The 20,325-nt window shown below is 43.1% G+C and overlaps 1 protein-coding gene across 2 annotated transcripts in view; it reads right to left on the reverse strand.

Annotated features, from left to right (window-relative positions):
• Senp2 (SUMO specific peptidase 2) overlaps positions 1-20,325 on the reverse strand; it is a 38,007-nt gene that overhangs the window by 5,482 nt on the left and 12,200 nt on the right. The window contains exons 6-14 of one of the 2 annotated variants that reach the window (XM_052158122.1): positions 18,790-18,958; positions 16,310-16,410; positions 15,031-15,125; positions 14,290-14,341; positions 8,984-9,044; positions 6,865-7,041; positions 5,303-5,449; positions 3,383-3,586; positions 2,514-2,593 (exon numbers count right to left, since the gene is read on the reverse strand). In XM_052158122.1, the coding sequence (XP_052014082.1) occupies positions 2,514-2,593; positions 3,383-3,586; positions 5,303-5,449; positions 6,865-7,041; positions 8,984-9,044; positions 14,290-14,341; positions 15,031-15,125; positions 16,310-16,410; positions 18,790-18,958 (1,086 nt within the window). The remainder of the gene's footprint in view (positions 1-2,513; positions 2,594-3,382; positions 3,587-5,302; positions 5,450-6,864; positions 7,042-8,983; positions 9,045-14,289; positions 14,342-15,030; positions 15,126-16,309; positions 16,411-18,789; positions 18,959-20,325) is intronic. The other variant, XM_052158123.1, reaches the window with a different exon arrangement.

Genomic DNA, 20,325 nt, shown 5'->3' on the forward strand with positions numbered 1-20,325 from the left:
AGAATTTTATAGATGTATTTTGACCATATTCATGTCTGTCCCAACTCCTCCCCTTCTCCCTACCCTCCCGACCTTGTATACTTTCATTAAAATAAAAAAAAAACAGCATGTCCATTTGCTGCCAATAAACTTTTGGATATGTGACCTTCTGGAAAATGGTCCAGCCTGGAGAGAGGAGCTACATCTTTAAGAAAACTGAATTCGCAGTAACAGTTCTTTGTAAGATGAATTAGCACATCTGTTCATCCTTACTAAAGTTAAAAGCAGAAGTGGCACTTGCTAAAGGTTTAGGGTTATCACTGCTGTGCTGAAACACCACGACCAAAACAACCTAGGGAGGAAAGGATTTATCTGGCTTAAACTTCCATATCACAGTCCATCACTCAAAGTCAGGACAGGAATTCAAGCAAGGCAGGAGCCTGAGGCAGGAGCTGATGCAGAGGCCATGGAGGGTGCTAATTCCTGGCTTGCTTAGCGTGCTTCCTTATAGACCACAGCACCATGACACCAGGGATGGCCGCTCAAAATGGCTGGCCCTCTCCACTAACCACTAAATAAGAAAATGGCTTAGGCTGCGTACAGTACAAACTTAGGGAAGCAGTTTCTTAATTATGGTTCCTTCTTCTTAGAGGACTTTTGCTTGTGTCAAGCTGACAAACAACTGTCCAGCACACTGACCTTATTGACGTGCTTGAGTATACAACAAGCAGCACGATGAGGAAACGGCTATGCTTTAAAGGGGGGTTTCTAGCAATCAGAGTCCCCTTTCTCTGAGGTTTACTGTCTGTGGTTTCAATTATCTCAGTCCAATATATGAAATGGAAAGTTCTAGGAATAAGCATTTCATAATTTTTAAACTGCACACTGTTCTGTAATCCCAGCACTTGGGAGGCAGAGGCAGAAGGATTTCTGAGTTTGAGGCCAGCCTGATCTACAGAGTGAGTTCCCGGACAGTCAGAGCCACACAGAGAAACCCTGCCTCGAAAAAGCAAAAAAAAAAAAAAAAAAAGGCACGAGGAAACTCTAATCCTGCCTGCTTTGATGTAGAACATTCACAATAGACACCCATAAGCTTTGGAAAATGAGAGTCACAACATGAAATGGGGCCGTGTGACTAAACATGGCAGCCACAAAGCTATGGCAGCAGCAGAAGGTTTTTAATGTTCAATAGCCAGCATCAAATGTATGATGACAGGTGAACGAATGAGGTGTCTGCGCAGCAGTGGCTGCTTCCCTGCAGTCTTGCTTCTCAATCCACAGCATGTATACTCCGTGCCATGAGTGCCAATACACCACCACCACCCACCAATGCTAACTGAATCACCTCTCCTCAGACCGGAGACTGCTGTACATTATAAACCAGAGTTTTTTTACTATACAGTTTTCTGCTCCATAGAAACAAATTTGTCTAATTAGAGAAAACAAATTTTTACTATTTTCCATTATTCCTTAGCATGAAAGTATCAAGTGAATATATCTCTAGAAGAATATACCTTCAGATTATATCTCTAGATTGTATTATTGTAAAATGTCTGATTCTAATAATTGCTGTTTGGAGCTGGGTGTGGTGTTGCATATCTTTGATACCAGTACTGAGGAGGGCAGACGTTGGTAGAGCCCTGTGAGTTTGAGGCCAGCCTTGTCTAGCCTTGTCTACACAGCAAGTTCAGGACAGCCAGGGCTTGGGCTCTGTTACACAAAGTAACCCTGAATCAAACAAAAGAAAACAAAACAAAACAACACAACAAAACTGCTGTTTGGGGTCAGCAAGATGGCTTAGCTGGCAAAGGAGCTTCTGCCAATCCTGACCACTTAGTCCAATCCCCAGGACCCACTTTTCATTAGACAATGTTTGTACACTATTTTATGTGCCTATGTGCATAGGGACACGCAGAAGGTTCTCAGATGAAAAGGGAAGAAGGTCTGCTCTACACCACCCTTCTATACTTGCGTGCCCTCCTAAGTGTCAGACCCTCTATCATGACAGCAGAATACTATGTCCAAATAACAATTATCTTACTAATAGTGGACCCAAAAGGCAAAAGTAACAATGCGAAGGAGAGTTGGGGACACATAAGAAGACAGATTACTTCCATACTTTGGATAAGCACAGTCCACACAGGTTGGTGCTACAATGCCTGTGGTTGTAGACACTAACCTGGAATATATCCTTCACAATGAGAAATACTATATTTGGAATATTTAGCTGAACAAACCACATACTTTAATAAAAAATGTCCTCAAGTTCTATGAAATGAGCCCTATCTAGGAAAACACAGGCATGAGTTGGCATCAGGATTACAGGCCAAGACTCCTTGGTTAATAATTTTTCAGGACACCCAGAATACCAATTCCAAGAAAACATAATTTCAACCAGGTTTCTAGAGGATGTGCTTTATTCTGAAAGACCTGATGACTTGCTTTCCATGATCCATAAACACAATTCCATAAATACAAGAAATTATCCAATAGAGGAATAACAGAACACAGTGAGATTTTCAGACTTTACTTACAGAAGGATCTCACAGATCCTGTGGCCTTTTTGTCCCATAGAATCCAGATATTTAAGACACTTTTTTCTTAGGTCCATCACCTATAACAGGAAAAGGCAAAATCCTTAGACAGACATCTGTTTTTGCTGTTTGATTTTACTGAGACAAGGTCTTACTATGTAGCCCAGCCTGGCCTTGAATTCCAGATCTTCCTCTCTGCCTCCTAAGTACTGGGATCAGAGGCATGTACTACCATACCATGCCAGAAACTGTAAACATTGATAGCAGCAAGATTTCATTTCTAAAAAATAAAAGCATCTATAAATGTTTAATACATGCAGCAATACATGAAATAGACTTAGAAACTTTATCTGTGATAAAATATCACAGATGGTGTGAGATTTATAGAACATGTTCTAATTTCTATACAAAGGCCTAGAACTTTCTCAACAAATATTAGTGATCCTTCTACACTGGCTCCACCTCCCCTGCACTTCTGCAGACCGACATAGAAGCATGCCGTTTAGCGTTTGTGATCCTTCTACACTGGCTCCACCTCCCCTGCACTTCTGCAGACGGACATGGAAGCAGGTCGATTAGTGTTTGACACTGAGCACAGCAGCACTGGAGAAAGGACTCAGCGAAGCTTGCTGCTCATTTACTGCAAGTGAGAGCAGCCCTCGCTGTGGAGGAAAACCATCTACGCTACGGTACAATTAGCAGCAGAATCTCTTCTTAGCATGTATAAAGGTCAGGGATTGATCCCCAAGATAAGAAAGGAAGAAAGGAAAGAGCTGGGACAGAGGAAAAGGGGAACAGAAGGGGGAAGGAGAAAGGAAGAGAAGAAGGAGTCTGTATCTAAACTCCAACGATGCATCCTCTCAACTCACCACCAGGCTCCAATGTACCTTCCGATGAATAGGTACCAGAACAAGTTCTTGTTCGAAGAGATTCACCCCTTTGGTCCATCTTTTCACTGCTTGGTAACCTCCAGACTTTAACTTAGGATAGAAGAATGTACTGAATGCGTGAAGTGCTGGATAGCCTTGTTTTTTACTCCTTTCCACTAAAAGATTCATATAAAAATTAATGACCTGTAAAATACCAAAAGATTATAATGTGGAACATGGCAAATACCTTACAAAATTCAAGTCCTATATGAGTCAGAGTGAGATGCTTAGGGAAAGAGCAGAGCACACAAGAAGTCAGAAACAACTGTTCGATCCAAGTGAGCAAGGCAGAGAAGGGTCAGGGCCAGAGACAGAGCCCCTCAGCAGCCCGCTTGTCTAGTACCTGCACAGCTCAGGATGCAAGCCCAGTACCGGACCACCTCCCTAAGTAAGACCCAGCAAGTCATGGGACTGAAACTCTGAAGCACGTGAATAACATTTCTATGGGATAATGAAAGGGCATATGCAAACCTTATGCAGAAAAATGAACTTTTAACTACAGGACTACATCCAAAATATACCTCAATATGGACATACTTCCCAGAAGGAGAAATGTCAAAATATTTATGAACTCTTGAAAAATAATTTCTTCAAAAAATTTCAAATATAAAGTGTTTTTCAAAAGCTTTATAATAGGCATATTTACACTTATATTTACAAATGACAGTATTTTCATGTAACTAGACTTGTGACGTAGGGAGAGACAGAGCAAACGGGAGAAAATTCAAGGACGGAGCAGTTGGTTAAAGAGTCAACTGAAAAAGAGACTTTTGTAGTGACTTTTGTAGAATATGTATGATTCAGATACCAAATGAAGTGACTGTTTATAGTTATCACTTGCTAGGGCCTAAACACACACATCAATCAAAAGCTCTGTAGGACTGATTTTTAATTATGTGGGGTATGCGCCTGAGTACAGGGAGGCGTAAGCTCCTCTGGAGCTGGAGGCCCAGGCTGGGAAGCAGGCAAGGATCCTGTGCAGGGCAAGCGCTCTCCACTGTAGCAGCACCTTCTGTCCTTGCTACTCAGCATGGCAGCAGCAGGCAATGACTCTCAAGGGCACCCCAGCCCTCACGCACGAGCCTAGGCACGAGCCTAGCACTAAGAGATGCTGAAGGAGAGAGCCCGTCGTGCCCTTCCCCTTCCCCTCACTGTACCGACACGGAAGCTACAGGCTTCCGATATCAGGCTCTGTAGTTATCACGACTGCAAGCAAAGCCTTTTGGGGGTTGGTGGGAGGTGTCTCACAACATAGTCCTGGCTGGCCTGAATTCAGTATGTACTATGAACAGACAGAGGTCTGTCTGCCTTTGCCTCCCGAGTTCTGGTATTTCTAAAACATGTACCACCACACCCACCACAATCAATGAAATGCTTTTGCTTTAAAAATGACTAGTCAGGGAGGTACAGCCCACAGGGACAGTGCTTGCACAAGGCCTTCCATTCAATTTCTGGTATAGAATAATAAAACAAACAAACACACACACACACACTTGGGGTGGTGGAGAAACCTATGACCTGTTACTCAGGAGGACGAGGTGAGTGAGGCAGGAGGATCACAACAGGGGTCAGGGCCCATCTGAGCTATGTAAGATAGGCCAGCCTAGACAAGTTAGTGCAAACTTGTCTTAAAATAAAAATCTAAAAGAAAAGAGAAAAAAGGAGGGTAAAGATATAGCTCAGAGCAGAGAGTGCCCCTGCTTGTTGAACGTGGGAGACCCTTGGTTCAAACCTCAGCACTCAAAGAAAAGGCAGCAAAACAGAAATAGAAGTTGCTTTCCTATTCTGCCCACCAGGCAGAGGTTTAGACGGAGACCCGGAGCAGAGTGACAGGCAGAGCAGGAAAGGAAGAGGACTGACCTCATCGTTGAGCCAGTGGAAGTTCTTTAAGGTCTGGATATCTCCTCGGGTGATTCGCAACTTGAAAGCGCTGCTCAAAATCTCATCTGGTGGGCCGTGGCCCAGGGCATTACTGATTTCCTTTTCCATGTCCTGAATTAGACGATGCTACATTAGCACAGAACCACTATCAGGTACCGAAAGACTCAGACTGAAAAAAGCCTTTCATCTCAGCAACACCTGATGATCTTTGAGAAACACCATTATTCAAACTGCAGTGTAAAAACATTCAAATTTACAACTGTAAAACAGTCTTAGTAAGTTGGATGGTGGTAGCGCATCCTAGCACTTGGGAGCCAGAGGCAGTCTGAGTCCCTTGAGCTCTTGCATTCAAGGCCAGCCTGGCCTACAGAATGAATTCCAGAAGAGCCAGAGCTACACAAGAAACCCTGTCTCAAAAAACAAAAATGAGAACAGAAACAAAAACCAAACCAGTCTTAATAATGGCTATCTCCATGAATTATTATAATGATTTATGCATTCAAATGTGTATTTAACTTATGAACCCAATCAAAATTATTTCCATTATTGTTTTTCTCCTTTGCAATAACAATTTTGTTATCTCATGGCTTGGTTGCTCTACCTCTGACATGGTTAGCTTTTATGTTCATCTTGACAGGACCTAGAATCACAAGAAAAAAAAATTACAACTAGGGCCGGGTGGTGGCAGCACACGCCTGTAATCCCAGCACTCTGGGAGGCAGAGGCAGGCGAATCTCTGAGTTCGAGGCCAGCCTGGTCTACAGAGTGAATTCCAGGACAGCCAGGGCTATACAGAGAAACCCTGTCTCGAAAAAAACAAATCCAAAAAACCAAAAAAAAAAAACAAAAAAAACAAAAAAAACAAAACAAAACAAAAAAAAGAGTTACAACTAGGGATTATCTACATCTGGTTACCCTGTGGGTCCGCGTGTAAAGTTTGTCTTAATTACGCTGACAGACCCTGAGCATGAGCAATGAGTGCTCAGGTGGGACTTCCGACTCACACCTGGAAGGGTGAACTGCAGTAAGCTCTTTCCCCTAAGTCACTTTGTGTCAGGTCATATTGTCATAGCAGTAAAAAGTGAAGCTACAGAAACTCCACTGTAAGCATCAGAGACATCCATGCTAAGTGAGCCCCTGCACACAGCTTCAGTATGAAGAGTCCCTTCTAAAGTAAGAATTTTAGCTGCTATGAGGCTCATGGCAAGAGGATTGTCATGAATGCCAGACCAACCTGGGCTAAGTAACTATCTAGACCCAGTTTCAGAAACAAAGAAAAACCCAAAAACCAAAATCAACCAACCAACCACCAACCAAAACAAGCCACCCACAGCAACGATACTTGATCCATCAAGGCCACCCTCACACAGACCATGATCAATAGAGACAACAGGAGCAGATCTGGAGGCTTTGTTTTGTGTTTTTAAACTTCGTATATTCCTTATCTGGAGAGATTTCTCAAAACAAAACTGCACTTAAGTTTAGAGGAGCTATGGCTGGTCTGACCTAGCCATGTAACTCTACCCACACAAAGAATATACCTCTGTAAGTTCAAAGAGATCTTCTGCTCTTCTGTCCTTCTCTTTGCTTGGGAAGCTCTTTTCCTTTGCCTCAAGCACTGATATTTTCCTTCTGAGTAAGCCATTGCTTCCACTTCCCAGGCGAAGCCGGGCAGACACTTCTTCTGACAGATCAGGCTCCGTTTGGTGTCCTCTTGTCTGACCAAAAAAGTTTCAACATTGGCAATGCTGGATTTTGTACATATAACGCAACAGTGCATACAGAATATAAAACACTGCACAAGTTATGGAAGAAACTAACTGTTTTAACTCCACCATGGAACTCCACATTGGGTAGTGAATACGTGCATAAAGATATACCATATAGTGAAAGGTAAGAACCCACGTGACTCCCCACGGCTTCCATTCCAAGTGCCTTCTCTACTGCACAGCCCACAGACATGCAGACTTTGGGTCTAGTCAGTTTTGGTGTGAAATGTTTTTTATAAGGTTTATAATTTTTTTTTAAAAAATGTAAAAGTGTGGCATTAACCTGAAGAGAGCCAATGACTATGAGATTTAGCAGCTGTCCTGACAGTGAAACAGACTCAGCTGCCTGCCCTGGCAAAGACAGACATAAGTTTCAGAAACACCATTACTCTGCAACTAGGAAGGAAAACATTTTCAGAACCCCTCCCGTCCTAAAAACATAGTTAAAACATGTGTGTAAAGTGTAGAAAGGTACAAGGGATGGCCTACAGAGCATCGCACCAAAGAACCCACTTCTTAGTCAAAGTCATCCTGTGCTAGTTAAAGCTGCTTTTTATTTATTTATTTATTTATTTATTTATTTATTTATTTATTTACTTACTTACTTATTTATTTATTTATTTATTCATTCCTTTTTCTGTGTAAGGGTTGGAGCCTAAGACCTTTAACATGCTAGACAAACACTCTACCACTGAGCTACAGTCCACGCCTGTTTGTGTTTATACTGAAGAAAATACTGTAGGAAATGCACTGAACAGGAAGTTACTGCGAATGGCCACTGATTAAATGTGTATACAAGTGAAAGCCTCTACAGGACTGGAGATTAGGACCAGGAATGGAGCTCAGTGGTAAAGCACTTGCCTGCAGACACAAAGCTTACAAGTTTGTTAGGAAATGTATTTAGAAAAGGAACTTTGGAGTAGAGCTATAGAGTCTCCAGATAGCAGTGAGCTTTTCCTCATTCTTTCTGACTGCCTGTTAGTTCCCACCCGCTCCTTCCTCATTTTATAAAGACTAGCTCTCACTCTGCTGTCTGGACTGGCTTAACTGTCTAGATTTGGTCCTCCCAGAGTGCTAAGATTATGAGCTCTCTGTTTTGACTAAATGGATGACAAATGATAAACACAAGAGAGTCCATGTGGATTCACTGGAAACAAGAGAACATTAGATAAGGGGATGTTTTAAGACTACTTTTATAATTCTATGTAAATAAAATATAAGTAACAAACTTTCAGTTGCATTTAATTAAGAAATATATTTGTTGTTGTTGTTGTTTTTGGTTTTTTCGAGACAGGGTTTCTCTGTATAGCCCTGGCTCTCCTGGAACTCACTCTGTAGACCAGGCTGGCCTCGAACTCAGAAATTCGCCTGCCTCTGCCTCCCAGAGCGCTGGGATTACAGGTGTGCGACACCATGTCTGGCAAGAAATATATTTCTGTGTGGGATGTAGTAGTGCACACCTGTAATCCCAGCAGAGGGTTAATTAATTAATCAGGAGGCAGAGGCAGATGGATCTCTACAAGTCTGAGGCCAGTCTGGTCTATATAGCAAGGCTATACAGTAAGACCAAGGGAGGTAGGGACTGAGATGGATTGAGATTGATTTCTGCCAGATATTGTTTAACAAAGTAACTTTATTGTTATTAAAAACCTGAATATGCCTACAGAGACTAAAACATTAATTCTAATACTTATATTAAAAGTAGACTGAGTAGGGGTGGCACACACCTTTAATCTCAGTACTTGGGAGGTAGATGTCTATGAATTTGAGGTCAGCCTGGTCTACAGAGCTAGTTCTAGGACAGCCAGGACTACTTCCTTGTTCCCTGTGGCATCAAAATGTCAGTCCAGTGACAAGGCAAATCTAACATTTACCAAGGGATTTTACTTACACCTTCCTTTTCAAATCGGAGTCCCACCACCTTCTCTGTATCAGCTTTTCCTTTTGAATACCTGGGGAGGAGACCATTACAGATTTACAGAGTTCTGCTGTTTAACAAGATACAAATTAGTTCCATAAGCAACATTGATTAAACTGGTGAGAGTGGTGCACATCTGTAACCCCAGGGAAGTGGGGGCAGGAAGACCAGTAGTTCAAGGCTACATAACGAGTTTAAGGCTAGCCAGGGATAAATGACACTGCCTCAAATCTTCTTTTTTTATTTTAAAATTAGAATTTATTAGTCTCTAAACAAAAATGGCCTTGAGAGTGCTGGCACTGCCCTGTTTCTGCTTCCCGGCCCGACAAAACCAGACTGTGTCATTCTAATGCTTTCCTTACCACAACATCCTGACTTCTCTAAAACTCTGAGCTAAGATAAACCTTCCTCCTTAGTCGTTTGTGTCAGGCAGTTTAGCAGCAATGGAAGGAAACCAACATGAAAAACAAATGCTAGAAAAGTGGGGTTGCTGTGTTACCAACCTCTCTGTAGCTCTTATAAATGCTGGAACTAGTCTGAGGAAGAATATGGGAAAAAATTGCAGCTCTAAGTTAAAGAGAGATACTCTAGACTGCTATAATGGGAGAGCTTAATGGGAGCTTCTGACAGGCACTGAGAAGACCAGAATGTGAGAAGAAATGCAGACACTAGGCAGCCCTTGATGGGATCAGAAAGGGCAATGATACTACTAGGTAAAAATGGCTCCACTTTCTCTGCAACCAGAAACCTTACTCAAGGGCAATTAAAAAGAAGATGGCATTCAGGCAGATGGTCTATGCCTGTAAACTCTGCTCTCAATGGGCAGGGGACAGAGGATCAGGAGTTGAGGTCAGCCTTAGTTACATATAAGACCATATCTTAGTTATGGTTTTACTGTTGTGAACAGACACCACGACCAAGGCAAGTTTTACAAAGGATTTATAGGTTCAGAGGTTCAGTTCACCATCATTAAGGCAGGAGCATGGCAGCATCCAGGCAGGCATGGTGCAGGCAAAGCTCAGAGTTCTATATCTTCATCTGAAGCAGCTAGTGGAAGACTGACTTCCAGGCAGCCAAGGTGAGGGTCTTAAGTCCATGCCCACAGTGACACACCTACTCCAACAGGGCCACACCTCCAATAGTGCCAAGCATATACAAACCATCACATTCCACTCCCTGGCCCCTCATAGGCTTGTTCACACATGTGAGTCTATGGGGGCCACACTTAGACATAATAAAAAAGTACATTTAGTCTAACTTCCAAAGTCCCTATAGTCTATAGCAATCTCAACAAAGTTAAAAGTCCAAATTTCAAAGTCTCTTCTGAGATTCATATAAGCAATCACTTAATTGTAATCTCCAAGACAAGATAGGAAACCAGCTGGGCAAACTCCAAAAATCTCCATGTCTGATGTCAAAATGGTTTTCATATCTCCACTCCTTTTTTATCTTTGTTGTAACAAACTTTTCTCCTGGGCTCATTCCACTGTTAGCCACTTTCCTCAGCAGGTATCCCACGGCTCTGGCATCTTTAACATCTTGGGGTCTTCAAGGCAACTTCAATGTTACAGCTTATTCTTTCGATGTCTGGGATCCACACATGATCTTCTGGGCTCCTCCAAAGGGCTGGCATCACTTCTCCAGCTCTACCATCTGTAGCACTCTAAGCTCAGGTTGGTCCACTCTACTGTTATTGCTGTCCTTCGTAATCATCCCATGGTACTGGCATCTCCAATATACTGGTATCTTCCCTTGCAACTAGGCTTCACCAATAGCCTCTCATAGGCTCTCTTTCAACTGCCAACTGAGGCTGCATTTTTACCAATGGCCTTCCATGGCCTCTCACAGTGCCGAGCCTCAGCTGTTCTTCTTGACCTTTCAAAACCAGTACCACCTGGGTGACTCTTACACATTACCAAGTCCAGCTGCAGCATGGGATACAACTTTGGCTATCTCTGGAACACAGCTTCTTTGTGCTCTCAGAAAACACTTCCCAGATTTCACCTCAGTGATGCTGGTCTCTTCTTAATCACTGCTAATTTGTTAGCTCCAGCTAACCAGCATCAATTGTCCCAGAGCCCCTTTTATTTTTCACTCTAAAGCCAAAGTCAAATGGCCAAAGCTACCATGTTCTGATGCTTGCAGGAGCTGGAACATAGCTACCTTGTTCTATTACATTATCACCAGCTTTCTATTTTCCAACTCCTTCACTGCCTAAGCTTGGCTGACCTGGATCTTGTTCTGTAGATTGACCTTGAATTCAGAGATCTGCATGCCTGTCTCTTAGGATTAAAAGCATGTACTATCATGTCTGGACCTTAAGCTTTTCTTCACCTAGAACTTGCTCTGTCCTAGGCTGGCCTTGAACTCAGAGATCGGTTTGGCTTTATCTCCTAGGATTAAAGGTGTGTTATCACCACGCCCGGATCTAAATTTAGCTAGGTAGTATCTTACCCCAAAGTCCCACTCCCTTAATCTGCTGTCTTCTAGAAGCCAGGATTCAGCTCCATTTCACTTCCTGGTGCCCCTTCAATACTCAAACCATGTATTTTATATTTTTCCTTTCTCAGCTTGCTATGCTTGTTCAGAATGCTCTTCATGAGACTTAACCAGAGAACAAAGTCTGTACTGGGCTTTTTTGAGATTTCCTTTGTCAATGCAATTAAGAAAAGTCTCTTTACCTTAGCCTCAGGCAGACTCTTCAGATAGGGCAAAAAGTGACCACATTCTTTATCAAAATATCACAAAAACAGTTTCTATGCCACATACTGAAATTTTTCTCCTCTGAAACCTCTTAGGCCCACGTCTGCACAGTTCAAATCACTAACAGCAACAATAGCCCATTAAGTCCCATTTAGTATTCCATGGCTTTCCAAATCCAAAGTCCCCAAATCCACATTCTGTCAAACAAAAGGCAAATTGTCAGGCCTATCACAGCAACACCCCACTCCCAGTACCAACTTCTGTCTTAGTTTGGGTTTTACTGCTATGAACAGACACCATGACCAAGGCAAGTCTTTTTTTAAAAAAAATATTGATTGATTGATTGGTTGATTGATTGATTGATAAAGGGTTTCTCTGTATAGCCCTGACTGTCCTGGAACTTAACTCTGTAGACCAGGCTGGCCTCGAATTCAGAAATCTGCCTGCTTCTGCCTCCCAGGTGCTAGGATTGAAGCTGTGCGCCACCACTGCCCCAGCTAAGGCAAGTCTTATAAGGGCAACATTTAATTGGGGCCGGCTTACAGGGTCAGAGGTTCAGTTCACCATCATTAAGGCAGGAGCATGGCAGCACCCAGGCAGGCATGGTACAGGCAAAGCTCAGAGTTCTACATCTTCATCTGAAGCAGCTAGTGGAAGCCCACGCCCACAGTGACACACCTACTCCAACAGGGCCACACCTTCAATAGTGCCACTCCCTGGGCCAAGAATATACAAACCATCACTGACTTTGTATCAAAAGACCAGGAAAAGGGGGCTGAGGAGGTGGATGAGCTGGTAAAATACTGAGTTTGGTCCAGGATCCATGTAAAAGCTGTGCAACAACACGTGTACAATGTGGACTAAGGCTTGCTGGCCAGCCAATTTAGCCAAATCACTTCCTGGGTCAGTGAGAGACTGTGTCTCTCTGAGGAAGACGTCTACTGTCTCTATCTTTGACTTTGACATGCATGCACACATATATACCCATGTGCCCATTCCCTTAAAAAAAAGTGGAGAAGCAGTAACAAATTGAAGTGACTGAGGAACTTGAAAGGCAGTGTAGCTGAGCGTACAAAAGACCTGCAAAGAAAATGCAGAGCACAGGGATTTGAAAACTGACACACTGAAGGCAATGGACAAGGTGATGCAGTTATTAAAAATGATTAGCACTGATAGGGCTCACCCCAGCACCCTTGACCTGAAGAAACCCTAGGTATTCTTCCCTAGAGTAAGGAATTGGCCACGGGCTTTAGAGCACAAAACTCATTACTGCATTACTGTTTCCAGAACCCACTGTTCATTTGTTTGCCTGTAATCTTACAGTTACTTGAGGGGCAGCAAATGTTCTGATACACACATATAAATCAGAGGGCAACCTCAAGAAGTTGGTTTTCTCTACCATGTGAGTTCTGGGATTCAAACTCAGGTCTTCAGATTTGGTGGCAAGCATCTGAGCTATCTTGCAAGCCCTGTAAATTCATTTTAAAGAGAGCTCGAGAACACAGGTACCCTCCTTGCAGAAAGCCGCCTATGGGTCATTCACCTAGACACTCAGAGGCCACAGCAACTCTCGTCAAGCTGGGAAGAGACCTTGGTTTTGTCATGTGGTACTGTACTTACAGGCATACATTATGTAGGGGGTATAGGGTCAGGGAGGTGTTCACCTGATTTCCAAGGGCCTGGAGACTGGGCAATGGGTAACAGGATCAGCCTCCCTGTGGGCAGGTTTGGGAGGGCAACAGTAAAGCCTCAGTGTCAATGCAGACTCTGGTGTGTCAGAGGAAAGCCATGTGTAATGCATACTCATGAGTGTCCACGGAACCTCAAATGCAAGGCCAAGGGTAGTCAAGCTCACAACCTGCCACCTCACATCTTAAGACTACACAGATGTTGTCTCTGCTGAGCTGTGATCTTGCTTTGGTCTCATTGTCCCATTAGCTACTTTGAGGATGGACTATTACCCTGGGCCACAGTATAAACAGAGGTGCATCATTTGCATTTATATGGAGTCTCAGCTAACTGTTGCCTGAAGTCTTTGACAGCCTTTTTGAAGAGTACTTGCTACTTTGCAAAGTTCCCAGCATCCACAGCTCACAACCTTCTGTAGCTCTCGGTCCAGTTCTAGGGGATCTAACACTCCCTCTTTGGACTCTGCGGACACCAAGCACACAAGTGCGTATAGCTTCATTCACAACTTCTTTACCCTTGTGGTTTCCTTAACAAACACAATCAGATGGACCAGATCTGGACTCTTGGTCACAGCCGGCAAGTCTGCTATAAAGTAACCACCCCAAATCCCAAGGAAAGCAGAACGCCCTTCACCAGTCCTATGTTCAAGACAGCGGCTGCTGGAGAGCAAGCACACTCGGAAGAGCATCTACTTGCGCAAGCCCTGATGACTGACGGACGAGGGCACCTGGAAGGGTCTGACTTAAGAACCAGTCACTCACTCCTGAGTGCTGACTAGCTACCAGACGGAGGAGATTCGCACTTCCTCATGGTTATTCATAAGTGTAATCTGCAAAGTGAGAAAACGTAATTCTAAATGAAACCTTAGAATCAAATGAGCAGCGTACCTCTTCTCATTTCTCACTGAACAGAGAGGTCCTCTTGTTTCCACAACTCTATCTGTGGGGATGGAAAGAAAAGAGCCTTTACTAACCAATCCCATTCCAGGTTGGAATTTCAATCCACAGATTGCAAGTACCAGCACATTTGTTTGTATCTACACTAATGTGAATTAAAAAACCACTGGCTGCCTCACATACAAGCACCTAAAATACATGTAACTTTCTCTTCCTTAAATCCTGAGCACAACTGATACCAACCAGTTCATAAGTTAAAGTCAATGAACAGTTATTGGAGAAATACAAGGAAGTTAATATAAGGAACTTACTTCCTTATGAAATATACTACTATATAGGCATTTCAGTAATCAACTTAATCTTAAAACAATTTTCTTTTTCAAAATAAAACTTCAGGTACTAGATAAGTGCTAACCAATGTCTTGAAGCATGACAATATTTTATGGCCTGGTACCATATTTCAGTAGTGTGCTCTCACATGAACTACGGGCAGTGTCTTAAGAAAGAGCTAAATGGGGGCTGGAGAGATGGCTCAGCGGTTAAGAGCACTGACTGCTCTTCTGAAGGTCCTGAGTTCAAATCCCAGCAACTATATGGTGGCTCACAACCGTCTGTAATGAGATCTGACTCCCTCTTCTGGGGTGTCGTAAGACAGCTACAGTGTACTCACATATAAGTAAATAAATCTTTAGAAAAAAAAAAGAAAAAGAAAAAGCTAAATGTGGAACTCACACTGTTTTGGAACAAAATGGGTTGTTCTGCCGCCATGATTCTGTTCTTCCACCCAGCCTTTGGCCTTTAACGTGTCCATCTGAATTCTCTGAGAACTTAGAAAGACAACAGTGAGGAAGATCAGATCAGATACAAAGGGAGAAAGACAGAGCATTACCATCCCCACCCACAGCAGGAGAACAACAAAACCTACAATTCCCAAACAATAATGAATTCTTTATGCATTCAATAAGCGAGACAAGCTGTGACTCAGCTTGCTAGTTTCACACTTTATGGGACTCTGTATTTGCAATCCCTTGCTAAGTTACCAGATGAGCTGACACCTGGGCTTGTGCCTTCTGCCCACCTCTCTAGATAAGATATCACTTTCTTTCCTCCCTCACTTATCTGCTCAAATTACTAGTATTTAGTTAACAAACAATGTCAGAAGCACGTCCTTATGACTAGTTGACTTTAATCTTGTTTCTAAGTAGAAGATGCCAAAGTACAATCACCAGATGCCCCAGAGATTGAGAGTGTGTATGTGTGTGTACGGGAAGGAAAATGAAATACAAAGAGACTGACAGGGTAAAGGAGGAAGAGACAAAGGGAGGGAAAGTTGAGCAGAAGGAAGGAGCCAGGACAAAGGCAGACAGGCACGCAGATATTGTGGGAAATATTTGTATTGATGATGTTGGGAGGGGATTTCCTTTTTCTACATGAGTAAGAGTTCATGTGAGTTGGATGTGGTATCAAATGAATATAATCCCAGCAAGTAGGAAGTGGAGGCAGGAGAATTATAAACTGTAAGCTAACCTATGCTAGATAGCGAGATCCTGTCTTGAAAAACAATAAAACAAAACAAAAAATCAAAACAAACAAACAAACAAACCCAGCCAGGCAGTGGTGGTGCACACCTTCAATTCCAGCAGAATTCAGGAGGCAGAGGCAGACAGAGCTGTGTGAGTTTGAGGCCAGCCTGGTCTACAGAGTGAGTTCCAGGACAGTCAAGACTACACACAGAGAAACTGTCTCAAAATACAAACAAAACAAAACACAAAAAACAAAAACGAAAAAAGAATAGAAAGAAAAGAAAAAAGAATTCATGTGGGCAAAGGACTCTAAAACTAACAGAATATTCCATTCTGTAAGCCACTATGTAGTGTCTGAAATTCTTAAAGCACGGAGTACAGTGTCAGACAAACTACACAGAGCTTCTCTTCACACCACCACCTCTCTAAAACGGAGAAAAATGGATCTGTACTAAGGAAAACGTCTAACAAAGCAATTTAGACCTTACCCATGGTGTGAAACTGCAGGAGGGAAAGTGCTTCCATGAGTACCTTCTTTAAGACGCTCCAATAACTTTCGATATTTTTCTCTTTCATCCTTTTGGACACCCTGAATAAAAAAGTATGAGTGGTGAGTAGGAGCGCATGAACCCGAGGCTCACTCTTACGGGGCGCCGGCCGGAGATGGAGCGCATGAACCTGAGGCTCACTCTCACGGGGTGCCGGCCGGAGATGGAGCGCATGAACCCGAGGCTCACTCTTACGGGGCGCCGGCCGGAGATGGAGCGCATGAACCCGAGGCTCACTCTTACGGGGCGCCGGCCGGAGATGGAGCGCATGAACCTGAGGCTCACTCTCACGGGGTGCCGGCCGGAGATGGAGCGCATGAACCTGAGGCTCACTTTCACGGGGTGCCGGCCGGAGATAGAGCGCATGAACCTGAAGCTCACTCTTACGGGGCACCGGCCGGAGATGGAGCACATAGACTACTTCACTTGGAGCACACTGTTCTTAGAGTTGCTTTCATCAAATACTAGCTTTACACTTTAAAAAAAAAAATCCCCAAACCCTGACCTCTTTAGAGAAATGAGCTGACAGCCTGGAGGTCTGTCTCCCCTCTAGGAAGATTGCTTGTTTCCCACCCTGCTTCACCCTTTACATTATCTGTTAGAGCTGAAGTACTCAATATGTAGGTCGAGAACACCTATGGGCGTCGAATGACCCTTTCACAGGGGTCCCCTAAGACCATTAGAGAACACAGATATTTACATTACGATTCATTCCAGAGGCAAATTTACAGTTATGAAGTAGCAACAATGAAAATAATTTTATAGTTGGGGTCAGCACAGCAGTTGGTGTGAAACTGTATTAAAGGGTCGCAGCATTGGGAAGGCTGAGAGCCCTATACTAGATTATGGAGTCATTTGTGTCTCTGACAGAACTATGCTGAAGAAAACTGAGTTGACCAGAAACATCAGCAGGAATAATCCACTTTATAGCAAGAAACTTGCAGCTTCCTGACTTTCTCATTGGAACTGGTCTCCCCACATCCCCAGTGGCCTTGTAGCCACATTATTCTGCAGTGCGTCAGCCCTGTGCTCTATGATCGTCCTTCAGCATATCACCCAGTTCACCTTGCCTGGCCCTTCCTGACCAAGAAACTCTTGTGATTCCTCTCCTCCTCCTCCTCCTCCTCCTCCTCTCCTCAACCTGCACCGCCGATTACTTTCTTCTGCCTGCCATAAATGCCCAGAGATCCTCTCACACTATACAGTCGTCTCTCAATCTTTTCAGATCACTTGAATTAAATTACATCAAAATGTAGAAAATCCAGAAACGTGTCTTTAGCCCTGCCTTCTTCTCAAAATTGCCTGCCATCACATATATCCAGAGTCTACAGTAGAGGTCTTCTTGCATGTTTCATGGGCAGTCCAAAACTGAAGTGAGCACCCCCCCTCCCCGCCCCCAGTAAACACAAAGGGCATCTTGCTTAGCGACATATTTATTCAGAACTGAAGGTTGGACCTCAGATTCTCCCTATATGCTCAGTACTATTATTCTCAATTGACAAACGTGTTTTTAAGACTGACTACCCATTGTTCTAGAATCTACCTACAGAGTCATTGCAGATCTCTTAAAACACTCATTTCTCTTCTTAAACTCCCAGATGGCCTCTGGTCCACTATTCCCTTGGCCTTTCTGATAAATTATAAGTTATTTATGTTAAACTCATAAAGGCAGGGACCAAATATATTTAGGATTCAGATACTAAATTACTAAAAACTAGACCAAATATTCAATGAGTCACAAATAGCTCACAAAACCATCTACCAAATTAAAACAGCTGATGGTATTGGGGTATGCCAGAGACAGAAATAATTCTCTAAGAGCTTCTCTTAGACAGCAACAACCCTGGAGTAAATGAAGATGTCGAGAGAGAGTGAAGCCCTGTCTCCTCTCCACACTGAGTGCTCTGAGAGGTGAAGGAAAAGCAGAGGGCACATCACTCAGCACCTTTAATCACACTTAAGGCTTACATAAATACGTTAGGCAAAGCGTGGGCTGCTATGTAATCCTAGCATTCAGGAGGCAAAGGCAGGCAAATTTCTGTGAGTTTTAGGCCAGCCTGGTCTATATACAGTAGTTCTAGGACAGCCAGGGCTATGTAAAGAGACATATAAAAACATATAATTATGTTCTTCAAAACATATAATTAAGAAGTAATCTCTTCCTAGAAGGATTCTTTCTTCTTTTCTGGACCGAGCATCTGACACTCAGTGTCTAGAGTAGCTGTGACTGCACAGCTACAGTTACAGTAGGTACCAGGAGTCAAAGCAGGTGAGGGAGGCCAGGTAGGGAAGGGACGCTGGGACACTTATAATTGCTGTACCTCCTTGGTACATTTTGAATTTTATGTCATAGTACACAAATTATTACTTAAAAAAATCATTAAAACATTTCTTTAAGATATCAGGCTAAAAGGGTTTACCTCCTCCACGGTGCAATGGGGCCGCCGCACACCCTTGCCAACCTCTTCAGAAATCATCTCTGCTACACCTTGCTCCTGAGATCTCCATGTCAAGGAACTCTCTGGATTGCTTTTGCTATGGCGACGACCACTTGGCCTTCTATTATAGCCTTCCGATTTCAACGTAAAACTGGAGAATAAAAGAAAAGACTGGATCATGGAATTGAGATTCAAGCTCCTAGATCATCCAAATATTTTGCTCTAGTTTAAGACCACTTGTTTCTAAACAATCACCATTTGCAAAGATAGCTATAGCAGCATTTCATTATGGAGTGTGTGTTCAGACCACCAGAGCTGCTCTAAGAAAGCTATCCTCGAAGCCAGGGTTCCAAGGGCAGCCCCAGATTTACCCCACTGCACATTCCTCTCTCTTGAGCTATATCCCTGTCCTTTACTCACTGGGCACCATGGAAACACCAGCCACATGCTAGCAGTTCCTATGCTGGGACAGTTCCATCTGCCTATAGTCCTAGCTACTCAGATTTCACACTGCATCTTGTTGCATCTTTAACTTAAAAATAGAGTACAGGCCTGTGGTTTTGTAGATTGCATTTCCAGTTTATGAACTAGTTTCACAGGTAAGTCTAGATATCCTGTTTCTGCAAGAACACTACCCTGAGTAATGATGTCCACCTCAGTGCAACTTGCTCGGAGGCTGCTATCACTCTGTGCCGCTGACGACGATTATCTATTTAGGAGTATCAAGTGTCAGGCAGGTTTCTCTGTAACAAGACACTTCTCTCTCCTTTATAATTAATAAGGGACTTTTTTTGGGGGGGTGGATATTATAATGTTAATATAAGTATTCTAGGCCTTATCAAATCCACACTTTAGCTTCCATGTAATCATTACTGTGACAGTCACTCTTTCTCATGCCTTCTGCACTCTTTCAGCATTTTTCTATAGAGATCTACCTTCCCACAATATACACCCTCCCACTAGTATTGGTGTTACAAGCTTTATTCATTTTGATGTTTAAATTGTCCCCTATTTGGCCACTAAATACCAATCAAGTTTTTCCCCAAGTTGGGCTGGAGTTTCACTAGTCTTTGGGCCCTCCTTCATGGTCCAATACAAGATACTCTTGTGTCAATTACTATTTTCCCTTCTACCTCTACAGTTTATCTTTTACCAAAATTCAGAGCACCTCATTTTTAGTCAGCCTCCCCCCCCCCCCACCCCCTTTTAAGCTGGTCTCTCTATACAACCATAGCTGGCCTGGAACTGGCTACACAGACCAGGCTGTCCTTGAAGTTGACATTACCAGCCTATGCCTCCCAAGTTCTGGAATTAAAGGTGAGTACTACCACAGCAGTCTTTCTTTTTAAAATGTTTTGAATATTTATTTTATGTATAAGTGTATGTCTGTGCAAGATGTGCATGCAGTATCTACAGAGGCCATAAGAGGGCATCAAAACTGTGGAACTCAAGTTACAGGTGGCTGAAGCTATCATCTGAGTGCTGGGCACTGAGATGGCTGGTCCTCTACAAGAGCAG

The sequence above is a fragment of the Apodemus sylvaticus genome, chromosome 15 (genome assembly GCF_947179515.1).
Source record: "Apodemus sylvaticus chromosome 15, mApoSyl1.1, whole genome shotgun sequence".
In the NCBI taxonomy this organism is placed as follows: Eukaryota; Metazoa; Chordata; class Mammalia; order Rodentia; family Muridae; genus Apodemus; species Apodemus sylvaticus.